This window comes from Hydra vulgaris, chromosome 07 (assembly GCF_038396675.1).
Source record: "Hydra vulgaris chromosome 07, alternate assembly HydraT2T_AEP".
Lineage (NCBI taxonomy): Eukaryota > Metazoa > Cnidaria > Hydrozoa > Anthoathecata > Hydridae > Hydra > Hydra vulgaris.
In genome coordinates, this window is record NC_088926.1 from 18,110,001 (window position 1) to 18,131,371 (window position 21,371).

General features: G+C 28.5%; 1 protein-coding gene across 2 annotated transcripts in view; it reads right to left on the bottom strand.

The window, feature by feature from the left end:
• LOC100205136 (glutathione hydrolase 1 proenzyme) overlaps positions 1–9,382 on the bottom strand; it is an 18,584-nt gene extending 9,202 nt beyond the window's left edge. Inside the window, exons 1-7 of one of the 2 annotated variants that reach the window (XM_065801256.1) lie at positions 9,146–9,382; positions 4,247–5,031; positions 3,812–4,057; positions 2,844–2,903; positions 1,628–1,829; positions 1,364–1,480; positions 867–1,015 (exon numbers count right to left, since the gene is read on the bottom strand). In XM_065801256.1, coding sequence (XP_065657328.1) covers positions 867–1,015; positions 1,364–1,480; positions 1,628–1,829; positions 2,844–2,903; positions 3,812–4,057; positions 4,247–5,031; positions 9,146–9,225 — 1,639 coding nt within the window. In that variant the 5' untranslated portion in view covers positions 9,226–9,382. Of the gene's footprint in view, positions 1–866; positions 1,016–1,363; positions 1,481–1,627; positions 1,830–2,079; positions 2,282–2,843; positions 2,904–3,811; positions 4,058–4,246; positions 5,032–9,145 lie in introns of both variants that reach the window. The other variant, XM_065801257.1, reaches the window with a different exon arrangement.
• Between the last annotated feature and the right edge of the window lie 11,989 nt (positions 9,383–21,371).

A 21,371-nucleotide genomic window follows, 5' to 3' on the forward strand; every position in this document is an offset into this window, starting at 1 on the left:
ATAGTTAAAATGCAAACTTGTCTTGCAAACCATGACCATTAGTAATTAATGACATAATAGTTTATTAGTCATTTTAAAGACTAAATCCTGGTCCTATTTTTTAAATTAATAATCTTAATACATTTACAATTAATAATATAAAAAATGTTAATTTATAAATTTAATAATCTCAAAGTTATTAAAATATTTGTGGTACTATTAATATAATAATTTGGTTTGACAAAAAATTAGCAGTTTACATGTTTGCAGTTCATATTTTACTGACAATGTATTTATTGTCAACAAAAAAATAAAGATGCCTCTATTTTTTTGAATTATAATTTAAAAAAAAATCTTAAAAACTCAAACTTTTTCTAAGTCTAATTACAAATCAAAGCATCAATTTGTGTCACAAAACATTAATAAATGTGTTTATATTTATATTTGCATGTATTTCATGTTTGTAATATAATATTAATTAAAAAAATGTTTTTTAATATCAAATAATAAAATAAAACATTTCATTATTAAGGTAATTTCAAGATGTATTGATAGAAAAAAAATTTCAGTTTATAAACAGTATAAAAAATTCTTTTAAATAAAATTTTAGCTTAAATTTTTTTACAATAATAAGGGAACTTTCGAAGCACAGCGAGTACATGCAGCAAAAAAAAAGAAAACACAAAGCAAAGATTGAATCTCAGACTTTTTAATTCTGTAGTCAGTATTCTAACAACTGGGCCATGGTTGCAATATTTTTATATAAACTATAAAACTTAAGATATATTAATTTAAAAAATAACGACATTAATACTATCATATATAATTATAATTATACAAATTTATTTACTAAAACAGAGTTAAAAGAGAATTAACTTCAAACAAACCTGGTGGTGGCGTAGACAACATAATCAGTCCTTTCAAAGTTGTATTTAAAGGCTTCTTTACATGCAGCTGATAATCTTCTAAATCCTTTTTAGTCATGGAGCCACCAGCATTTTGAACATCTTTTGCAATCTGATCTGCTATATCTCCGCTACAAATACCAGAAACAATATATTGAATGATTTATAAATTTGATTACATTTTTTAAATTTAACATTACCAAATTATTAACATATTTATATCAATAAATAATTAACAGTAATTAAATAAAGATAAAAAAATGAAAATAAAAAAATTGTAACCGCTTATTTTACAATTAATTTTTTGGACTATACAAGTTATATAAATTTAATCGGCCTTTAATTAATTTAATATAATAATAATTGAGAAAGTTTTCAGAACAGAGAAAAAACAAGCATTCGGAAAAAAATTTTTTATTTTTGCTAACAGTCAACCTATGTAATGAAGTCCCCTCAGATGGATAAATAATAATACTCACTAATAAAAAATATCTGAACTTCCATTATCTGCTATTCTCTGATAAGTTTCAGCAAGTGTAGGTCTTTTTAATATATCACCAAGTTTTAGGACTTTGTTATTTCGGACATACAAACTTCTAATGAATGAAAAGTCTATTTTGTTGATTTACGAAAAACTTATTAAAAATTAATAGTGAAAAGTTATTATAAACTTAAAATAATTTAAAAAAAACAACAACTTTAATTAACAGTTTTATCATTAATAAAAGTAAACCAGGTATTACCTTAATGCTGCATTATGCAGAATGTAATCCTTTTTGGCTTGTATAGCATTGTTTAGAGCTGTATGGATTGGAAAGCCTTTATTTGCAAGGTCAATGCAAGGCTTCCAAAGATCTTTCCAAGGTAACTTTCCAAAATCTTCCCACACTTTATGTAATCCCTTTAGGACACCAGGAACTAAAATGGTGTCCCCTTGTGTTTTGTCTAAGTAAGTTAATTAAAACTTGCTGATGTGAAATTTAAAATATTTTTTACTAAGGCCAATTTTAATACCAGCTCAAACATTTTTAAAACCAGTTTAAAAGAAGTTTTAATCTTAAACTGCAAAAGGAAAACAAATGTTCTTCTGTATATTAAAATTGGTCTTTTTCAAAGCATAAAACTTACTGGCTTACTTACACTTAACACCTTGTGTTTAAAAGATATTAAGTACAGTAAGTGCAGCCAGCCTTACCGTAATCCTAAATTAGCCTCTATATAATCTTTTTTCTTTTTTATACCAGCAGCTAGAGCTGCATGAATATAAAATCCTTCACGAGCTAACTTAATGCAGGGCTGCCATAAATCTTTCCATGGTAATTTGCCAAAATCCTTGTGTACTGCTTCTAGACCTCTCAAAACTCCAGGCACTAAAATTGTCTCCCCTTGGGTTTTACCTAGATGCAATTAAAACAAAGTTATGTATAATTCAGTCCAAACCCTCACAATTTTGAACAAAAAAGATCTTTTTTAAACAGAATTAGTGCCTGAAGTTTATTCTGGTCCTGTAATTCAACAGAATGATGAAAGCTTTGCAAAGCATGTTAACTAATCCAAAAGAAAATCAGCTGAATGCAAATTTTACCACAGACATTAAATTGATGATAGGACCATGAACTAATTCTGTTTAAAAAAACTGATCATTTTAACATGCAAAAAAAAGCTAATTTTCTTTTGGAAATTAGTTTCACATTAAAATAGTTAAAACATAATTACCTAACAAAAATTTCTTATTTTATTTAAATAAAACAAATTTATCTATTTGTGTGTGTGTGTGTGTGTGTGTGTTTGTGTGTGTGTGTGTGTCTGTGTGTGTGTGTGTGTGTATATATATATATATATATATATATATATATATATATATATATATATATATATATATATATATATATATATATATATATATATATATATACACACATATACATATGTAATCAAAATAAATGTATATCTACTTACTTCCTGTATCTGTATACGCAGCAACAAGAGATTCACGGAAATCATATGCTTTGGCTTTTCCTTTAAAACAAATATAACAAATCTAAGATTAAACGGATTGATGATGACATGTGTAATAATTAAAATCAAATCAAATACTAATCATAAATATAAAATGTTAATTATTATACTCATTAAGCATAACACAAAACATAACTGATAACGGTTTCTGGATTATATTCAGCTTAAAAATTGATGTACGCAGAATGTATTATCACTATTATAAAATATATCAAAATATAGTAGTGAACATTTGTTACTAAATGCTTTTCATTATTTTTTTCAACTATTATAAGTGCTTTCATAATGAATCTCATCCTTATAAAAATCTAATATAAAAATTAATATTAGTGTTATTTCCATAAGCATGTGTTTCCATAAATATATGAGTTTAGACTTTTTTATGTTTATACTTAAGTCATTTATAATAGTTTTGCTAAATATTTCAGTACAAAAATACTTTAAAAAATTGGGATATAAGAAAAACACGTTGGAAAATATTTTAAACTTATGTAATTCTTGTTTAAAAATTTAAAAATTTAGCCTTTATATAATTGCGCTTTTTTGATAGATGAAAACAGTAAATTTTAAAGTCATAATAACATAAGATTTGAAGAAGATTCTCACTTTCTTTTGCTTTTTCATTAGCAAATTAATTAAGTTAAAGGTTCATTTAATGAGTTGACAGTTTAGTTATTTTGTAGCATCATCAGTAAAAAAAAAATAATTATTCTTTTAGCAAAATTGTAACAATGTTCTTTTTCATGTGGTACATGACTAATGTAATAAAATAGTAATGCAATAAAATATTATACAAACAATAACTTCGGCTATTCAAAATATTCAGTAACTTCGAAGTTTGCATTATTGTAATAAACAATAATGCAAACTTCGAACTACTAAAAAAATTTAATTTTCATAAAACTTACCGGTTTTTTTTTCATAATAAACCATAAAACCTCCTCCCCCAAGACCTGTTGAATGACTATTAACTATTTCAACACAGCAATGAGTAGAAACAATGGCATCCGCAGCTGTTCCATTTTTGAGTAAGATTTCTTTTCCTATTTTTGAGCAGATTTCATTATCTGCTGCAACAGCAGCATGATCAAATTGAAGAGGTTCTTCTTGGCTGTCTGGAGGTGGACCTGCTGCATGCACTCGTTTTTGAGCATCTAAATCAAAATACGATTCTGTTACTAACATTTTTCCAAATTTACAACTAAAAAATTTACAGATAAATGAAAAAAATTTGTGTAGCTTAATTCTGACAAAAAGTGTCTTCTTTTTGTTGTAAAATTCATTAAATTTTAGAACAATAGTCTTTGTCAAAATGTCACTGTAAGTATTTCTTTTTTACTTACTTAGTGTCTTTTGTTTACGAGATTTCTTCTTTATCTCCTTGTTAATTGTTTTGTTTACTGCACTTAAAGTTTCAGAACGCTTAAATAATGGACAAGGGCATGGTGGTGTTGGACAGTTCATAGGACACATAGGATATGTCATTTGAGGCGGCAGCATATCAAAACAAGGTGGATTCATGCACATTGGCATAGGCTGGGGATTACAAGGAGGTGTCATACATGGCCCAGGAAAAGGTACGCAAGGTGGTAAACATATTGTAGGGGGTATTGGTCTAGTAGGTCTTGGTGTAGTTTTTGGCTTTAAGCAAGGACAATCACAAGGGCATGGAGGTGGACATGGACATGGGCATTTTGGACAGTAAACTTTGATTATTGTGGGAGGACATTTATTTCCTGAGCAGTTACAGCATGAGCCATTATTTCCAGCCCCATATGGACCTGGTGGTAAAGAATCAGGATTCGAGGGCCTATTTGGCATTGGAGTAGTTGTAGGCGGATGGGGTGACTCCTGCTCAGTATTTACTCTAGTTTCTGTGTTTGCATGTGCATAAGTTTTTACTTTAGCTGCAGCATTTGCTCCACTGCGAGCGTTAGAAGATGTGGCTATTCGTGTGTTAACTTTTGTATTTGTAAATGTCTGTGATTCAGTTTTAGTGTCAGTTGCTGTAGCAGCTCCAGTTTTAGAATTAACTCGTGACGCAACGCCAGCCTGAGAATCAGCATTACTATTAGTACTATCTCTTTTCTTACCAAGTTCACTTTTATATCTTTTCAATCCCAGACGACTAAATTAAAAAAAAAAATTTAAAGAAAATAATAAAAAAAGAAATTGCACAAAATCAAGAGAAAAAATAAAAGTTTTTAAAATAAGTAATGAAAATTTGTATTGCATTAAAGGATTAAAGAATATTTAATATAGGGCCTTCAAAACACTTTTTTTTTGCTATATTCAAAACTTTTATCATTTCTCTTTTTATTTCAAACCTAAAGCAAGATTTTTAAACTGTCTACAGTAAATAAATAAATGCTTAATTTATGATACTATCCTATACCACAAACATTATATAACAACATACTTCAAGCATTATATAAAAACAATAAAAAAATACAACTTTAATAAAGAAAATCCTTCACAATTACAGCAAATGTATTTAAAAGTTAATTTTTTGTATAAATTTTTATATAACATTGAAAAAAAGCGAACAAACTTTAGATTTACAAACATTAGGAAATCATAAAAACTACTTTTTATGATTTCCTAATGACCAGCAAAACAAATTTATGAAATAAATTTTGGGAAACACTGAATTAAACAACTTGTTTTTCTGCGCAGCGGCCTTAATTGTCAGGTTTGTGTTTCGGAGTTAAAAAGTCAAGAGAGAGTGTTGTAACTTCACATTGTTAATTCACTTCTCCAAGACCGAGAAGACACTACAGCCGAGTAGGCTACTTTAATTATGGTTGTAACCATTTCTCAACTCTATAAATCTAAAACACGAACCTTGACGACAGTGATGGATCCAGGAATTTTTTTTCTTTTTTAAGGGGAGGGGGGGGGAGGAAGTAGAAATATTTTTATATTTTGAACCATATTTGCGTCTCCTAAAAAAAAAGGTCCTCAATTTTTTAGACATTTTAAAGACTTTCTGATTCTGGTGGGGGATGGGGATGGGGATGCATCCCCCCTCCCTGGATCTGTCACTGCTCGACGAACAAGACCGCTGCATTCATTAAAAAAAGTCTAGTGTGTTTAGACAAAAATAAACAATAAAAAAAAAAACTTTTCGCTGAAAAAAAATCTTTTCGCTGATCGGAACTCGTATAAAACATGTCTGTAAATTAAACTAAAGTACATCAACATACAGTTAAGTTTAAAATTTTTCACTTTTTTGTTAGTATATTAGTGTATAATTAATTTTTATACCTTGACATTAAATGAAGAAAAATTTATTAAACTAATATCTCATATCATGCAAAGTTAAACTTAGCGGAAAAACTGGAAATTCGCTTCAATCCAGCGATTTCCAACCTTTTCAATGCCGCAACCCCTTGATATTATTTGCCAAGTTGTGCCAACCCCAACAATAAAATTAATAAGGTTCCTCCTAAATCACCGCAATTTTTTTTTGGTCACTAAATTTTTGCAGCTAACTATTACATTTTTTAAATTCTTTTAAAATCTTTTATATTTTATACTTTATAGACATATTTTTTTAATAGAAAATTTTTCATGATTGATTTATATTAATTTATCAAAAAAACAGTTTATTATATAGTTTGGTTAATATTTGCAAAGGAATAAAATGTTTACCTTATAAGCATTTTATAAAGCCTTAATTTAAAGTCCCGATTGTGTATGACTATTAGTTTTATAATGCACAATTCACACTTAAAATATTGTAAACTTTTTAACACTTTAAGTGTGAACCGTGGAATGGACGTTTTACAATTAAGAGTCACACACAATCGAAGCTATTAATTTTAAAGTTGAGATATTAAAATTATAAATAAGTTTGAGGTTATAAAACTATAAATAAGTACACTGTAATGACTGTTGTCAGAGTAGGAGTATTGCTTAAATTTTAAATGAAAAAAAGAAACCAATGACTAGCTTAAAATTTCCAATAGGTCTAATGGCGACTCTTGGAAAATTGTAAGGCGACATCTGTCGGGGTCGCGATCCACCGCGGAAACCGCTACTTTAATTAAATATTTGTTGAGTCGAACCATTTTTCTTGGTCCCTCGGAGGATCTAATAAACGGGAATTAACTTTATTCATAAATGACCAGACTAAAAATATTTTTTGTGTGTTTTACTTTAAAAGGAATTCGTTTTTTAACGGTATTTTATAATCTGAAAACGGTATATTATTTTGTAACAAAATTATTATACCATTGTTTTACGTCTAATAACGATCTATTCTATTCAGATCTAAACACAGCGAAAAAATACAAAAAGTACTTGAATACTGATATTTATATTTTGTATGGAGAGGCTTCTAAAAAAAATTTGATCAAGTTATTTTGATTTCTTTATTCAACGGTTCTTTAACAAAACGTTATCTCTGGGATGACATCTAGAAAACAAATCCCAGTCCTTTATATCAACAATGATTTCTCTTTGTTACTAACGTTGAACTGCCTTGAGATTTTTTTTACTTTTCTAAGATTTCGGTTCAAGTATAACTATTTTAAAATCAAAAATATATATTTTTTTTGGATATGTATAAATATACGTATAAATATCTGAATCGTGCATAACGACGTTATTAATCATTTTGATAATTATATTATTTTTATGAAATATTATAAAAAAGCTAATACTTTTATATAAAGATCGTCCATAAATTACGCAACGCTAAGTTAATTTAAAAAACAGAAGTATGAGATCTTATGCTCTTTTACGCGGCGATTTTCATTAAACTTAATGGCCTATTTTGATTTTCTTATTTAACGTAAGTTTCTGCGAGGGAAAACTTTTGATCTTTTTTGTTTATTAGCGAAGTTTAGCGTTGCGTAATTTATGGACGATCCCTAACCATAATCTTTTACTAACAACAAAAAAGTTGAATATTTCAAAAAAAGTCAGTTTTAGTTTAATACTGCTGTTTCAAACCAATCAGTAGTTGCTAATAATTTTTTTTTTAATTATACTATTTGATACGAAAGTTACTTGAATATTTAAATTTTGAATAATTATAACGTTGTTATATATCTGTTATAATACTCTATTATTTACTTACTATTGTTATATTATATACTTGTTATGTTATATTATATATTAATATGGTTGAAAATTATTTGTTTTACACATTTTTCTTGTTTCACCCCTAGTTTTTTTCTATATAATAAAATAATGGTCAATTTAAAAAATATGAAATAATAAATACTATTAGAGGTCTCAACTGACCATTAAATATTTATTAACTTTTAGATACCTGTTATTTATTTACAATTAAATAACAGGTATCTAAAATACTTACATAAAATGATAACTAATTTTGAAATTTTTTTTAAAATTTTGCTTCTTTTGAGTACTAGGTTAAAAGACTTTTGAAAAATACTTTTCGGATATTAATAAGTACCTGTTAAACATTTTAAACAAACATTGAACCCCCTGAAAAACGTTCTTTACTCGTATAAATGTAGTTATTTTACTATTTTATGTGGTTATTAGTTTGCACCTGATTAATTTTTTTTATTGGTATCATAAAAAAAAAAAACATTATTGTTGTTCCAATAAAAATATTGAAACAATACAACTGCTTGAAAAGATGACCAAAAAAAAAGAGATAATGACAAAATTTTTTTATAAAAATCAGCTAATATATTAAAAACATTAATTAGGTTTGCTAAAAATTGTACATAGCGGAAATAAGCCATCGATGACCCAATTTAATCTAAGTAACTGTCTATTTTTTATAGTACTATTCTAGTTTTATATATAAATGAGAGTCAACGTTTAATTGTACCACAAAACACATTACAAGAATTAATGCTTTTGTGTTTGCAGTAAGAGTTAGTGGTAGCCAAATGCTGACTTTAACGTTTAGCAGAATAAAAACATTTAAGCGTTGAATGACGCATTATCTGCGGTAAATGCATTTTTCAGATAGAGACAGTTTTGGAAATGACGTCATTTAAAGCGTTTAATTAGATCTTTTTTGTTAAAATTAAAGCCTCATGTGCATTGAAAATCGCAGTATGTAATTATATTTTTATATATACACATATTTATTTTATACATTAAAAAAAAGAAATCGTTAAGTGCACCCTTATTTCAAATATTTGTAAAACATAATAATAATATCTTTGTATAAAGATTTTAAGCTTTTTTTTTTTAAAAAAAAAAAAAAAAGAAAATGATTTTATATTTTAAAGCACAAACAATGATAATACCTTTTCCCCAATGCATCTTGAAAGGATAATAGCACTATAAGCACTAAGAAGCAGTGACTCATGGTTCCCCATGAAGCCATTTTTTTAGTGCTTCTTTGTACACACACAGAAAAAGAAACTGTGTGTGGATTACAAAAATATGATAAAAAGTTTTTTCATAAAAAAAAATTATCTTTTCATATTTTTTGGATAGTTTTCACGCTTGCTGCCTGCTCTTATATTTTGGGCATTGTTTTTCGTCAGGCTTTCGGTATGACCAATTTGTCTCAGATCACTGGTCACACACTTGATGGATAACAAAATTAAAATCCCTAGTGGGGAACTAAGCAAGTTGCATTGTGTAAAAGTATTAGTTGGCTCATTTTTTATAAATGTTGTTTTTTCCTCAGATCAAATTGGGCCCAGTAGATTTTTTTTTTTATGTATCAAGTTTAACTTCGTATCCATTATAACAAGAAGTTCTTTAAAACCAAAGTTCTATATAAAAAACCCCCTTTTTAACAAAAACGCAATGGTAAAAATCAACTGAAGCGTTAAGCAATATAAAAAAGTAACTAGAAGATTTTAATGATATTAGGCGAGTATACATTCACGTTTAATATTATTAAGCGAGTATAAATTCACGTTTAATATTATTAAGCGAGTATAAATCCACGTTTAATATTATTAAACATGTATATTCATACGCGATTTCGTGTTCACATTTTGAAATATGGAAATAAAAATTTATTCTAAAAAGATCATAAAAATAAAAATCAACAAGTTTGTGCTTGTGTATTTTTTCAAACTTTAAAAATGTTAAAAAAATTTGTCAGCATTAAAACATTAACTTTAAAACGCAACGTTAACATTAAAACATATTGTTAACATTAAAGCCTAACGTTAACTTTTAAACATTAACATAAAAGTTGATGATCATAATGATAAGCCGTTACATTTGTTCATAACGCCAATGAGAAACGTTAAAAGATAAACATTAAGAGTAATAAATAGCCCTTTTTATCTTTTTCTCCAATAACTCCAAAACACAAACAAATTCGCTGCGTGGAGAAACAAGTTATTTTTAACCCAAATACCAACCTAAAATAGACCTAAAGATTCTGCAATTTTAAAGCTTAATGGGAGGTCAAGTCTTTCAAAACAAACAGAACATTTGCAACGTACTAACTTATTACACAATAAAACATATAACGGCCATAATAAAAATAAACAAAATCCTAAGTAAAGATTTCTTTTTAAATAACACTCATGAAAATAAAAAAAATTAGTCAAAAAGGTTTCTAGATATCAATTTATTGCTTTTGTTAAGGATCTGTAAGAATTTTTGGCTAGAGGCTTTATTGGTTTTACTGGCAAGGATGGTACGTCGAAGAGGGAAGGGCAGTCATAGCGCAGAAAGATAACGGAAACAGGATATTGTTATATTATTTTTATATATTTTTATGTGTTTAAAGTTTAGAATGTTTTTGAACTAAAATTTAATTTTCATTATTTTTTTTGAGTTACTGGTTTTGTATGTTGTCAACAGCAGGTCATTCTTCCTCAACCTTTTTTTAATAAATGGTTGCAGGTTTTGCATATCCAAAGGATGACCAATTAAATTTATTACTTTAAAATTGACAACATTTTTAACAATTAAACTGTTTCTTTTTTTTTTATAACGTATTAAATTTATTATAGGAAACTCTGGGGTTTTTCACAATGAATCTGACACATTTAAAAAAAACAAAGAGAAAAAAACATGAATACTGTAACAATTAGTTCTGTAAAAGCTGAAAAAGCTCTTTCAGCTCATGCACACTAATTGCTACAGTATTCATGTTTTTCCCTTTTTGCGTTGATTATGAAATTGTAAAATGATTGCAATTGGTTGTAACACTTTTCAAAATGTAAAGCAGCGGAAGTCGTTATTCATGTATTCGACGGAAGTCGTTATGCTGTATTTAAAAGTATCCGAGCAAATTAATTTCTGTGGCTATTTATTGAATCTATTTATTTATGGAATTTTATTAATGTTTATAGCATCGTGCTACAGAACTCCTTAAATTTCAAAAAGTGTATTTACGCCACTTTATTTTTTCTTTTTTTGCTGATAAATGATCATTATCATCCATTTAATTTTTTTTTCATATAAACAATAACTGCATCTATTAGTTTTCGGCAAGGAAAATAAAGTAAATTATATGCTCTACAAATTGAAAATGGGGGCACGGGCTCCTTCACCTTTTTTTCTTGACGTTTTTTTTATTTTTTCATTTAGAAACTGACTATTGTGCCCCTCCCCCATTTTCGAAACCTATGATGTCGGCCCCGGCATATGAAATATTTCCTTGTGCAACATGTCCTATAATGCATTTTTTTCGATCATTTTAATATTCAATTATTGAATTTTGTATTAATATAATCTTTAATTTCTTGCTTGAAGAGCGTTAGAAACATTTGAAATTAAAAAAAAAAATTAGTCATTATTGCTAAGTATTTAACAAAAACTTTTTTGCAAAGTCAATTAGACATTTTTTACTAATTCAACTTGGAAACAGAATACTTAAATAAAGCTGTATAAGCCCTCCCTACAACCATTGTTGTATTTAAACAGTAAGCAGTACACTTGGGTTCCAAACTACGCTTACTAATAAACTTACGCTGGTTATTTCTCGCTAAGTTTTTCAAAAATTAAGGCCAATAATTATTTTTAAGTACAAGCTGAAATTTTTTAAAATTTTTTAAAAGCTACCTTTATTTAGCGATAAATATATTTTAATAATATATATATATATATATGTATATATTATAATTTTTATTTTATTTTGTCAATAAAACCATATATAACTGAAGGCAGACAATGGCGAAAATAATGCCAAATAAATGAGCTAATCTTTTTAAAGAAATTTGCATTTTACTTGCCCTCACACTAAACTTACTATCAAGCATTACTAGCACCATCAAAATAAAATGCAATAAAATTTAATTTCAAATTTATATAAATAATAAAATCCAATGTTATATATACTCTGTAACATTGTTGTGTTTGTGAGTTTAGCACCTTGTTCTTCCAATTTAACTCTATTTAAAAATGCTGTTGGTGACACATCGGGATCTTTAACTCAAATAAAAAGTTACGGTTTACTAAAAGGCAAGTTTAACTATAATGTTTATTATTTTACAAAAAAGTAAGCTCAACTAGAAATTGTTACGGGTTGGCTAAAATGTAATGAGCACTTTTTCAAAAAGATGAATTGTTTATTTTTAACTCCATAATTAATCTTCATCAAAATACACACTATAATTGACAATGACCTGTTGCTAAAGAATTTGACTATAACCTTTTGACAAGGCTTTCGAAAAGAATAAAGTTATTAGAATAAACTTCTTTAGGCTTTGAATCGAATAAGTGATTGATGTGCTTCTTGAAGTTCCGCTTGAAGCTTGTTGTTTTAAACACAGCTTATTGATTTCTACTGTAATCGTGATGTTCTGTAAAAAGCATTTACCTTTACACAACGCCACGCACGTCCTACCAAATAAAAAGTTTCATCATTTGATAGATTTTAACAGTTTTTACGGCTCTAATCACTGGTGCCTATTGGTGCTGTTTATGCCTTTCACCTCCGTTAATGACATGGTCAACGTAGTTAAGGAAAAAAAATTGTGCAGATATTCGTTCGCTAACCCAGCACATTAGTGTTCATTTTTTGTGGTATCTAAGCTTGAAGAAGTTTTTCATTTTTTGTTTTCTAACGCTTTAAACGCTTTCAATTAGCTGATTTAAACGCTTCCAATTAGCAGCTTTAAACGCTTGAAACTGAGTTCGATTGGTCCGTCGGATCTGTGTTGATCTTTCAGCTCAAATCATTGACCTATCCAGTCGCCAATACTTTGTGTGGCTTTGGCTGCTGAAAAGCCCGATTAAAACACAAAATAAAGACAGCACCATGCATGAATTTTAATTTCATTTATTTTTCTCAATACAGCAAAAGTTGCAATTCAGAAATTTAAATTTTAATTTGACCGTTTCGTACTCTATATATACTCAAACCATGAAAACTTCATAAAACTTTCAAGGAATTTGTTGAATTGAAAAATTGCTAATCACTATTTAGCAAACCTAATAAACATAGAAGATATTTTTCTTTTTGCTATATATATCATTGTAATCACCTATTTTAACATTTTAGCAAGAATAAAGTCCTACTCTCGTGTACAATCCATTTGTAGCTTGTAGTTTAATCAGATTTATGTCAGATAACTCTATCTTATTATTCTCTTTTTAAACAGCACATTTTGTGTTATTTTCAATAACATCATTAAAACATTTCAGAATAAAGTATTCTGAATGATCTCTTAAGGTGGTTCCTTTGTAATCAAAAAAACTTTTTATTCATTAAGCATCAATTTTTATTCATTAATTTGCTCAAAAGTAGGCACAGAATGTGTAAAAAAAAATATTTTTGAATTCAAAAAATATATTTATAATCACATAGAGGTCTATAATAGTCGAAATAACCCATAAAAATAGAGTTTACTAGAAACACAATTATTCTTGAGGAAAAGCTCATTTTACTTTCAAACTTGGTATACTTGCGCGTGCTACCTGTTTCTAATGCGTGAGTTTTTTTTTATTAAAAGATCTTGTTTACTACTAAAAGTTATGCTTCAAAACAACTGAATTTTCTAAAAAATTTGCTACTAGGCCTCCGGTCTTAGTTTTCTAACCACGACTTACAAGTAATAAATTTATTTGAAAAAAACTCAGGCACTAGCAGTACACTGGATAAATAAGCCCTGAAAATTTCTAGTAGTTATCACTATTAATTCAAAAGTTATGATGTTTTTCGTGAGACAATTTTCAGGAAAAACGAACTGGTAGAAAATCAAAAAACAAGAAAAAAAATTTGTTTTTTAAAACTAAAATCCTCCTTTTAAATAAGTTTCTCCTCCCTCTTTATGTAAGTCTTTATCCAATAAACCAGGCATGTCAAACTCAATTTGGCTAAGGAAATGTTGTGAAGTCCGCTCAAGCTAATACTTATTTTTCTGATGAATGAAGTGTAACTCTTTAACCCAAACTGTCCTTTTGCTAAGGTTTTATGTGAAGTAAACAAGATTACAATTATATATAAAATCTATCAAATCACTGCAATATTATTAAAAAAAGTGCAGAAGTTTAATTTTGCATTATCCATTTCACACAATAAGAACGCAATAAAAATGAACAAGGAGTATTTTGTAATAATAATAACAAACATTATAAAATTTTAGATTTTCCAGATAATTTGAAAAAATCTTTTATCCGCTAAAAGCTTAATAAAGTCTGGTTTTATGTCTTGTCTAGCTACCACTTTCTTTATGGAAGACAAATGTTCATCAGTAAGCCTGGACCTCTCAGGGGTTTTATTTCGTTTCATGTGTGAAAAACGTTGCTCACGAAGATAAGTACTACCAAACATTGCACAAATTTGACAAGCAAATTGAAACATCTTGGGAAATTGATGTGATGGTATAAATGAATAAAACTTGGGTACACCAACATCAGTAAACTGTTGTTTGAGAACAGAATCACACTAAAGTTCAATTAACTCCATTTGCAGATCTTCTTCCACTTTTTCAATGTCAAAGTTGAATGGTGAGGTGAACAAAGCAAACTTTGGTTCACATTTTTTAAATCTTGAAACCTTACTTCAAAATCTTGTTTTATATTGTTCATATTTTTTGAGTAGCTGCTGAACATAAAATTTGGATCTTGCAGCATCATAGACTTGCACGTCTCAAAATGTACTAAATTTTCTTGTTCAATTTGGCGTTCCCAGAGTAAAAGCTTGGTTTAAAAAGCTCTGACATTATCAAACATTGTGTTGCACAATAATGTCCAGATCATTCAGGTGTTTTGTGATATCAACTAGAAAAGCTAAAACTTGAAGAAACTTGGTATTTTTTATATCTGAAATATCTTCCCCTTTTGTTTCCAAAAATTGAAATATTTCAGTATTCAGATGGTTGAACGCTTTGAGTACTTTGTGACACAATACCCATCGAACTTCAGTGTAATATGGTAAATCCTCATATTCACTGTCAATTTTATTCAACAATAAAGCAAACTGACAATAATTTAGTCCTCTTGCTTTTAATCCAGATCAATTGTTTTTCCGCATAACACTTCTTGGTGAATGAAAAAAAGATAAACAATGAAATTTGTTTATCTTTTTGCCAATTTTCTCATTTAATTTACCAACAAGAACCTTCTTTGAACCAATCATAGCGTGTGCTCCATCAGTAACTATAGACTCAAGTTTATTAATTGGAAGTTAATATTTGTCCATTATTTTTTCAATCTTCAAAAAAATGTTTGCACCTGTTATTGTACCAGAAGTTCTTCTGTAATTTCATATTTGAAATTACAACCTCTGGTAAAAACAGACAACGGAGCAACATCTGTACTTTCATCAACAGCAATTAAAAAGGCCTGAACATCCGTCCAGATTTTTGTTAACTGACTTCTCAAATCTGTTGCCATGTCATTTACACGCTCAGCAACTGCATTTCTTGAAAGTCTTATGTTGTTAAAATCTTTTATTTTTTCAGGGCAAAGAATCTTTGCAGTTTCAATTAGGCAGTTTTTGATAAAATCACCTTCAGTGAAAGCTCTGGAATGAGATGCAATTAAATGTGCCAGATTATAACTTGCTTTAACTATGAGTTCATTTGATTTGTTTACGGAATGGAAAATATTTTGTTGCTTTTTTAGTTTGACTTTCAGTTCATTTAATTTGTCTGTCCTTTTATCTTTTTGATAAATTTTAAATTTTTCCTGATGAGTTTTATAGTGCCTCTTGATATTGAATTCTTTCAGTACACTAACTTTTTGTTGACAAACCAGACAAATAATACTTTCATTAATGCTTGTAAAAACGTGTAGCACTTCCCATTTTGATTGAAAAACTCTTTTTTTACCTTCAATTTTACGTTTTCTGCTTGCATTTGGTTTTGAATGAGACATATTGATTTTAGTGACAATAACAAAAAACAAAAATAGCTCAATGTTAAACAACAACAAGATAACGACTAATCTATTAGGCCGTGTGAATAAAAAAAAAAGCAATTGCTTTTCCTCAGCGTTTTTGGAATTGTTCAGCTTTACGATAATAAAAATTTGACCAATTTTGATTAAATTTTTGTTCACGTAAAGCTGAGCAATTACTCAGCGTTTTTGGAGTAAATTGCTCAGCTTAACATAAATAAAAACTTGAGAGATTTTGCTTAAATCTTTATTCACGTAAAGCTGAACAATTACTCCAAAAACGCTGAGTAAAAGCAATTGCTTTTTTTATTCACCCCCCTTATTTTCTCATACCGATTATTAAAATTAAAATACATCGTCATAATTTTTTAATAATTTTTTATGGTTTTAATTTTAGAGTTTCAATTTAAAAAAAAGTTAGAAAATTAACTTAGTATTCATGTCCTTTTTAATAAAAGAGTTCAGAAAACTATTTGTGATTTTTTTATCGTTGTTTTTAATTAAAGATTTTTGAAATGCATGTCAGCGGGTCGCCATATGTAATAAAATGATAAAAATATTGGGGCCGCTATAAATGGTTTTGCGGGCCGTATGTAGCCCGCGGGCCGCCACTTTGACGTGCTTTAATAAACCCTTCTTGATGGCTTTTCTTTTTTTTAATTTTGCTTTTGTCTTATCTGATGTTTTGATAGGTAAATTTTGGATGCTGCGTCGGTTCATTTTTTCAGATATAATATTAAAACAGACACCGGTCTGTATTCCAAGTTTTTCATACACTTTAACAAGCTCAAATTGACCTTCGTTGAATTGAAGAATAGCACTATATAAACCTAAAAAAGACTGGCTTAGGACATTTCATCCAGATAATATTATTCAGGGACTCGTTAGCATTTTGAGTTTCCCCGTGGGTGCACTTGCAAAAAAGGTCATCATCTGAAAGATCTTGGAAAATCTTTCACAAGATAGGAAACATGCACTCTGGTAAATTAATCCTCTCTTTGTGTTTTTTAAGTTTATTTTTCTTATAACTACACCACGATTCTTCTCCTGGTGGACAAAACATGTGGCGCTCATCTAAGTTAGAAAAGTACAACAATGAAGGATAGCATCTATCCACTTTTTCATTGTGTAAATTTTTTCATTGAGAACCTATTCGTGTGTTTACATGTCCATTAAATTTAAGTTTAACAGGTGTAATACCAAACTGAGCTTCGTAGGGTTTGGAGTTAACAACTTCTTTGTAAGTTGCTGTGTCTCCATCTCCAAGGTACTCATTATAAACTAGTTTATTTTGACTAATAGGTTGCTAAAATATATCAATAGCACCTGAGGATTCCAATACTACTGATAACTTTTGATGGTAAATTTTACAATTATGTGCAACTTTCCAATTTGTGTATTCTGTTATCCCTTTTTTTCCACCCACATATTATATACTTCAATGTTTTGATAAAACAATAACATCCAAACACTTTCCTTTGCTTACTGCTGTCACTACACCGTTCAATAAAGAGTGTCCTCTTTTTTGCCAAGTTCCATCAATCGATACAAGACAAGAATGTATACCTGGGACAATTTCTTCCATTTTTTCTTCATTTGCAGCATTTTGCATACTTTCTATTGTAGAATTTTTTGTATGCAGAAAATAACTTATTATTTCTAAAGGCAGTATTAGATATTGAGTGCATATTTATATACCGTGCAAATGTTTTAATCAAATCGTGTCCTTTACCAATTTATCGAAACGCCATAACCAATCGAACATTAATTTCACTCGGCTTACAACCATACATTTTTTCAGAAGCACTAAAAGGTAAATTATATTTGTGACTTTTATTTTTACATTTTCTACAAAAGTAAACAATTTTATGAGAAAATTCCTTTCTATCATCCAAATTGTTAGATATTATGACATTGGCTTCCCCACATTCTTGACACTTGTTTCCTACGGCTATCATTTCCATAAGTATTTTAAAATTTATAAATAAAAAATAATCATCACTATTTCCAGAATGTTAAGCTGGTTTAATGGTAAATTTTTTGTTTGTTGATATTTTCAATATTTACATTTTTTAATTTCCATTGATACCATATTTATTATTTACAATATGTACATATTTTTTACAACCACGACCACCAACACCCTTTCTTGATGACTTTCTTTTGTTATTTTGAAGGTTTGTCATAATAAATCTTTATTATTTTACTGGAATCTAACTAAAATATCAAATAATTTCAACAAACACGTTAAAAAACAGTAAAAAGTAAAAAAATTATTATAAAAAAGCCTGCCTGCTGTTTGATCTTTGCAACAGCATAACTTACAATCATTAAATATTTAACAACTTGGACGTACAAGGCAACATTAGAATAGCAAAAGAGATGTACTAGTTTTGTATGTACTAGAGTAGACTAGAGTAGAGTAGTATGTACTAGACTAGAATAGTATGTACTAGAGATGTAAGTTTTAAAGTGCATTTAAGATAATAACTAAAAAAATAAAACGGTTGCTACGGCCGTTGTTAGGCACTAAAATTAAACCTAATTGTATAAAAATGTAAATATTATAAAAAGCATAAACGAAACTTAAAAAAAAAGTTATACCACGAGAAAGAGCGTTAAATTTTACATTGGAATATCTAATTTGTCAAAAAATCAATTTTTGAAAAAATTTTGACTTTTGATTATGCAGGAACCATCTTAACTGCTGAATACTAACTTGGTGAGCATAGAACATGTTCATTCATTTTCTTTTAGAGCATACGGAATGTTTTTTCCAAATGTTTTAATTTTGAAGCTTTTCTCTACAATTGATATATTCAATTTTTATTTCTAGTTTCAAACTAACGATTGAGTTTCTTCTGGAAAATGTGAAGTATCAAGAACTTTCAGAATTTTGGAAAATAGTTTCTGGGTTCACCACTGGCTTGAACAGTACCAATACCAAAGGTCCTAGCGGGCACAAAGGTCCTACGGACGTTACAAATCCGTAGTATCTCCTCAAAACGTCTAGCAGACGTTCTGTGCCCGTTGGGGGTGGTGAAGGTAGATTTACTTCTAACGTTTAATTACACTCAAACCTCTTTTTATGCGGTCCTTTTTTATGCGATACTTTATTTGTGCATTTTGTTTTATATGATTTTTTTTGAGCCATCTCATATAATTTAATTTTTGAACACGCAATAATTTCAATCTCAATGATTAAAATGTGTAATATCATGGCCTACTGTTATTATACGGCCTGATTTGTTGCATTTTCCGTAAAAAATTAAGAGGCCAGTTTTTTTACGGCGAATGTTTATTTTATCAAGATGGTCGAGGAATACTTGAGATTAACACCATGTAATTACATTATGCTATACAATATTTTTCGCTAACTGATTCCCTGTTTCAGTATATTTCAATAACATATGAAATACTGAAATAGGCTTTCAAATAGCTATGTATCAAAATGTTACTAAAACAAACTTACATATTGCAAAGACTACTTACAACTCTTATGAGGAAATAAAAACAAAGGTTTGTAATTCTATATGTATTAAGGATTTGAGAAAAAATCTTTTATTAGCATTAGCTACCAGTTCTTTGTCTTTTTTTAAACTCTTTTACCTGATCTTTTCTTGCAGGATCTGTAGTTTCTTTTTGTAAATTATTATAAAAAATATTAATAACAATTCGAGAACCATATTTAATTCCCCATTTTTGGTGATTCTCGCATGTAAAATCAACACTGCTATAATAAAACTTAAAAATTTGTTCTGCAAAACTTTTAATTGATAAAGAATAACTGCAATGTTTGATTAGAATAGGAGAAATAATATCTAGAATACTAAAAAGATGACAAATAAAATCAGACAAGGATTGACTTGGACATACAAGTCCACCTCTGGATAATATTTTCAGATATTCGTTATTAAAAACATCTTGGTCTGTAGAAACCATTTTTTGACCACAAGATAGAAATTTAAATCTTTTTTCAATTTTTTAGCAATGTAGCCTGCTATAGTAACTTCCATGCTATCTTCATAAAGCTGACACTCTAATATCTCTGAAGACAACAATGCAATATCTTGCATAATGTTTTCTTATGTAGAGTACTCAAATGTCTGATAAATATTTTCATCCCAGAAATTAATATCTTCCTTTAGAAGACTTCTTACTGCTAAAATCTTTTCACTGTTGCAAACTTCTAAAAGACTTACAAGAAATCGACCACCGTTTATTTGTCTATACTTACTAAAGCGTAGCTCCAAAGGATCACTTTGTAACCTGGAAGTAAGAACAAATGTATAGTTTTCTTCAAGCAAATCATCAATAAGAGATACAGTTGCACGTAATGTTTTGATAAGAGCATGAGAAGTTTGTTTGGTTAAAGTATATTTAAAATATTCACATGTTGACCAAATTTCATTCCAATTTGCTATTTCTCTATAAAATGTGGGTTTTATCTCATTTTACAGCATCATTGCCGAACTGATTGGATGTATTAAACATCTGCTTTGAATTAAGTGTGATAAATAACTTATGAAACAATGATAAAAATTGTGCTGCATCATTTCTTTTAGGAAAATAACTTAGTATCGCAGTTTTAGTTGTTTCATCAAAAATTGCTAATGCAAGGTTAACATCTTGTTTATTGTTCCCAGGATGAGTGACCTGTTAATTAATTTTCCTCGCTTTTTTCAAGTTTCCATTTAATAATTGGTCTTTTTCATAAACTTTATGAAATAAATCCCAAGTAATAAAACCAGCTGGAACTTAAACTATGTCTTTGAAGAAATCAAACGAAAAAGAAGGAAAAACAAATTTTTTTCCGTTCAACAAGTTATTCCTAACATTTTTTATTAAATGGATTATATCATATAATAGACATGTATTTAAAACTCCATTATAAGCTGGATGATAAATAAATAGTTTTCCATCTCCAGTATATGATTTATGTAACTCTTTAAAATTAGCTTTTTGAAGCCCTACAATCATAAAAACAACAACACCTTTATAAAGATTACTTTCTGAATCTTCACCAATACATTTCCCACTTTGATATGAGGCTGATTTCTGCAGATACATTTCATCCACAAGAAGCACACAATCACTTGATAGACAATGTTTTTGTAACAAAACTGTTATAGCTTTATACGCATTTATATCACCATTTTGGATTTTTCTAAGTAAACTAAAAGATGGTAAAGGTAGTTGTTCTAACAATAA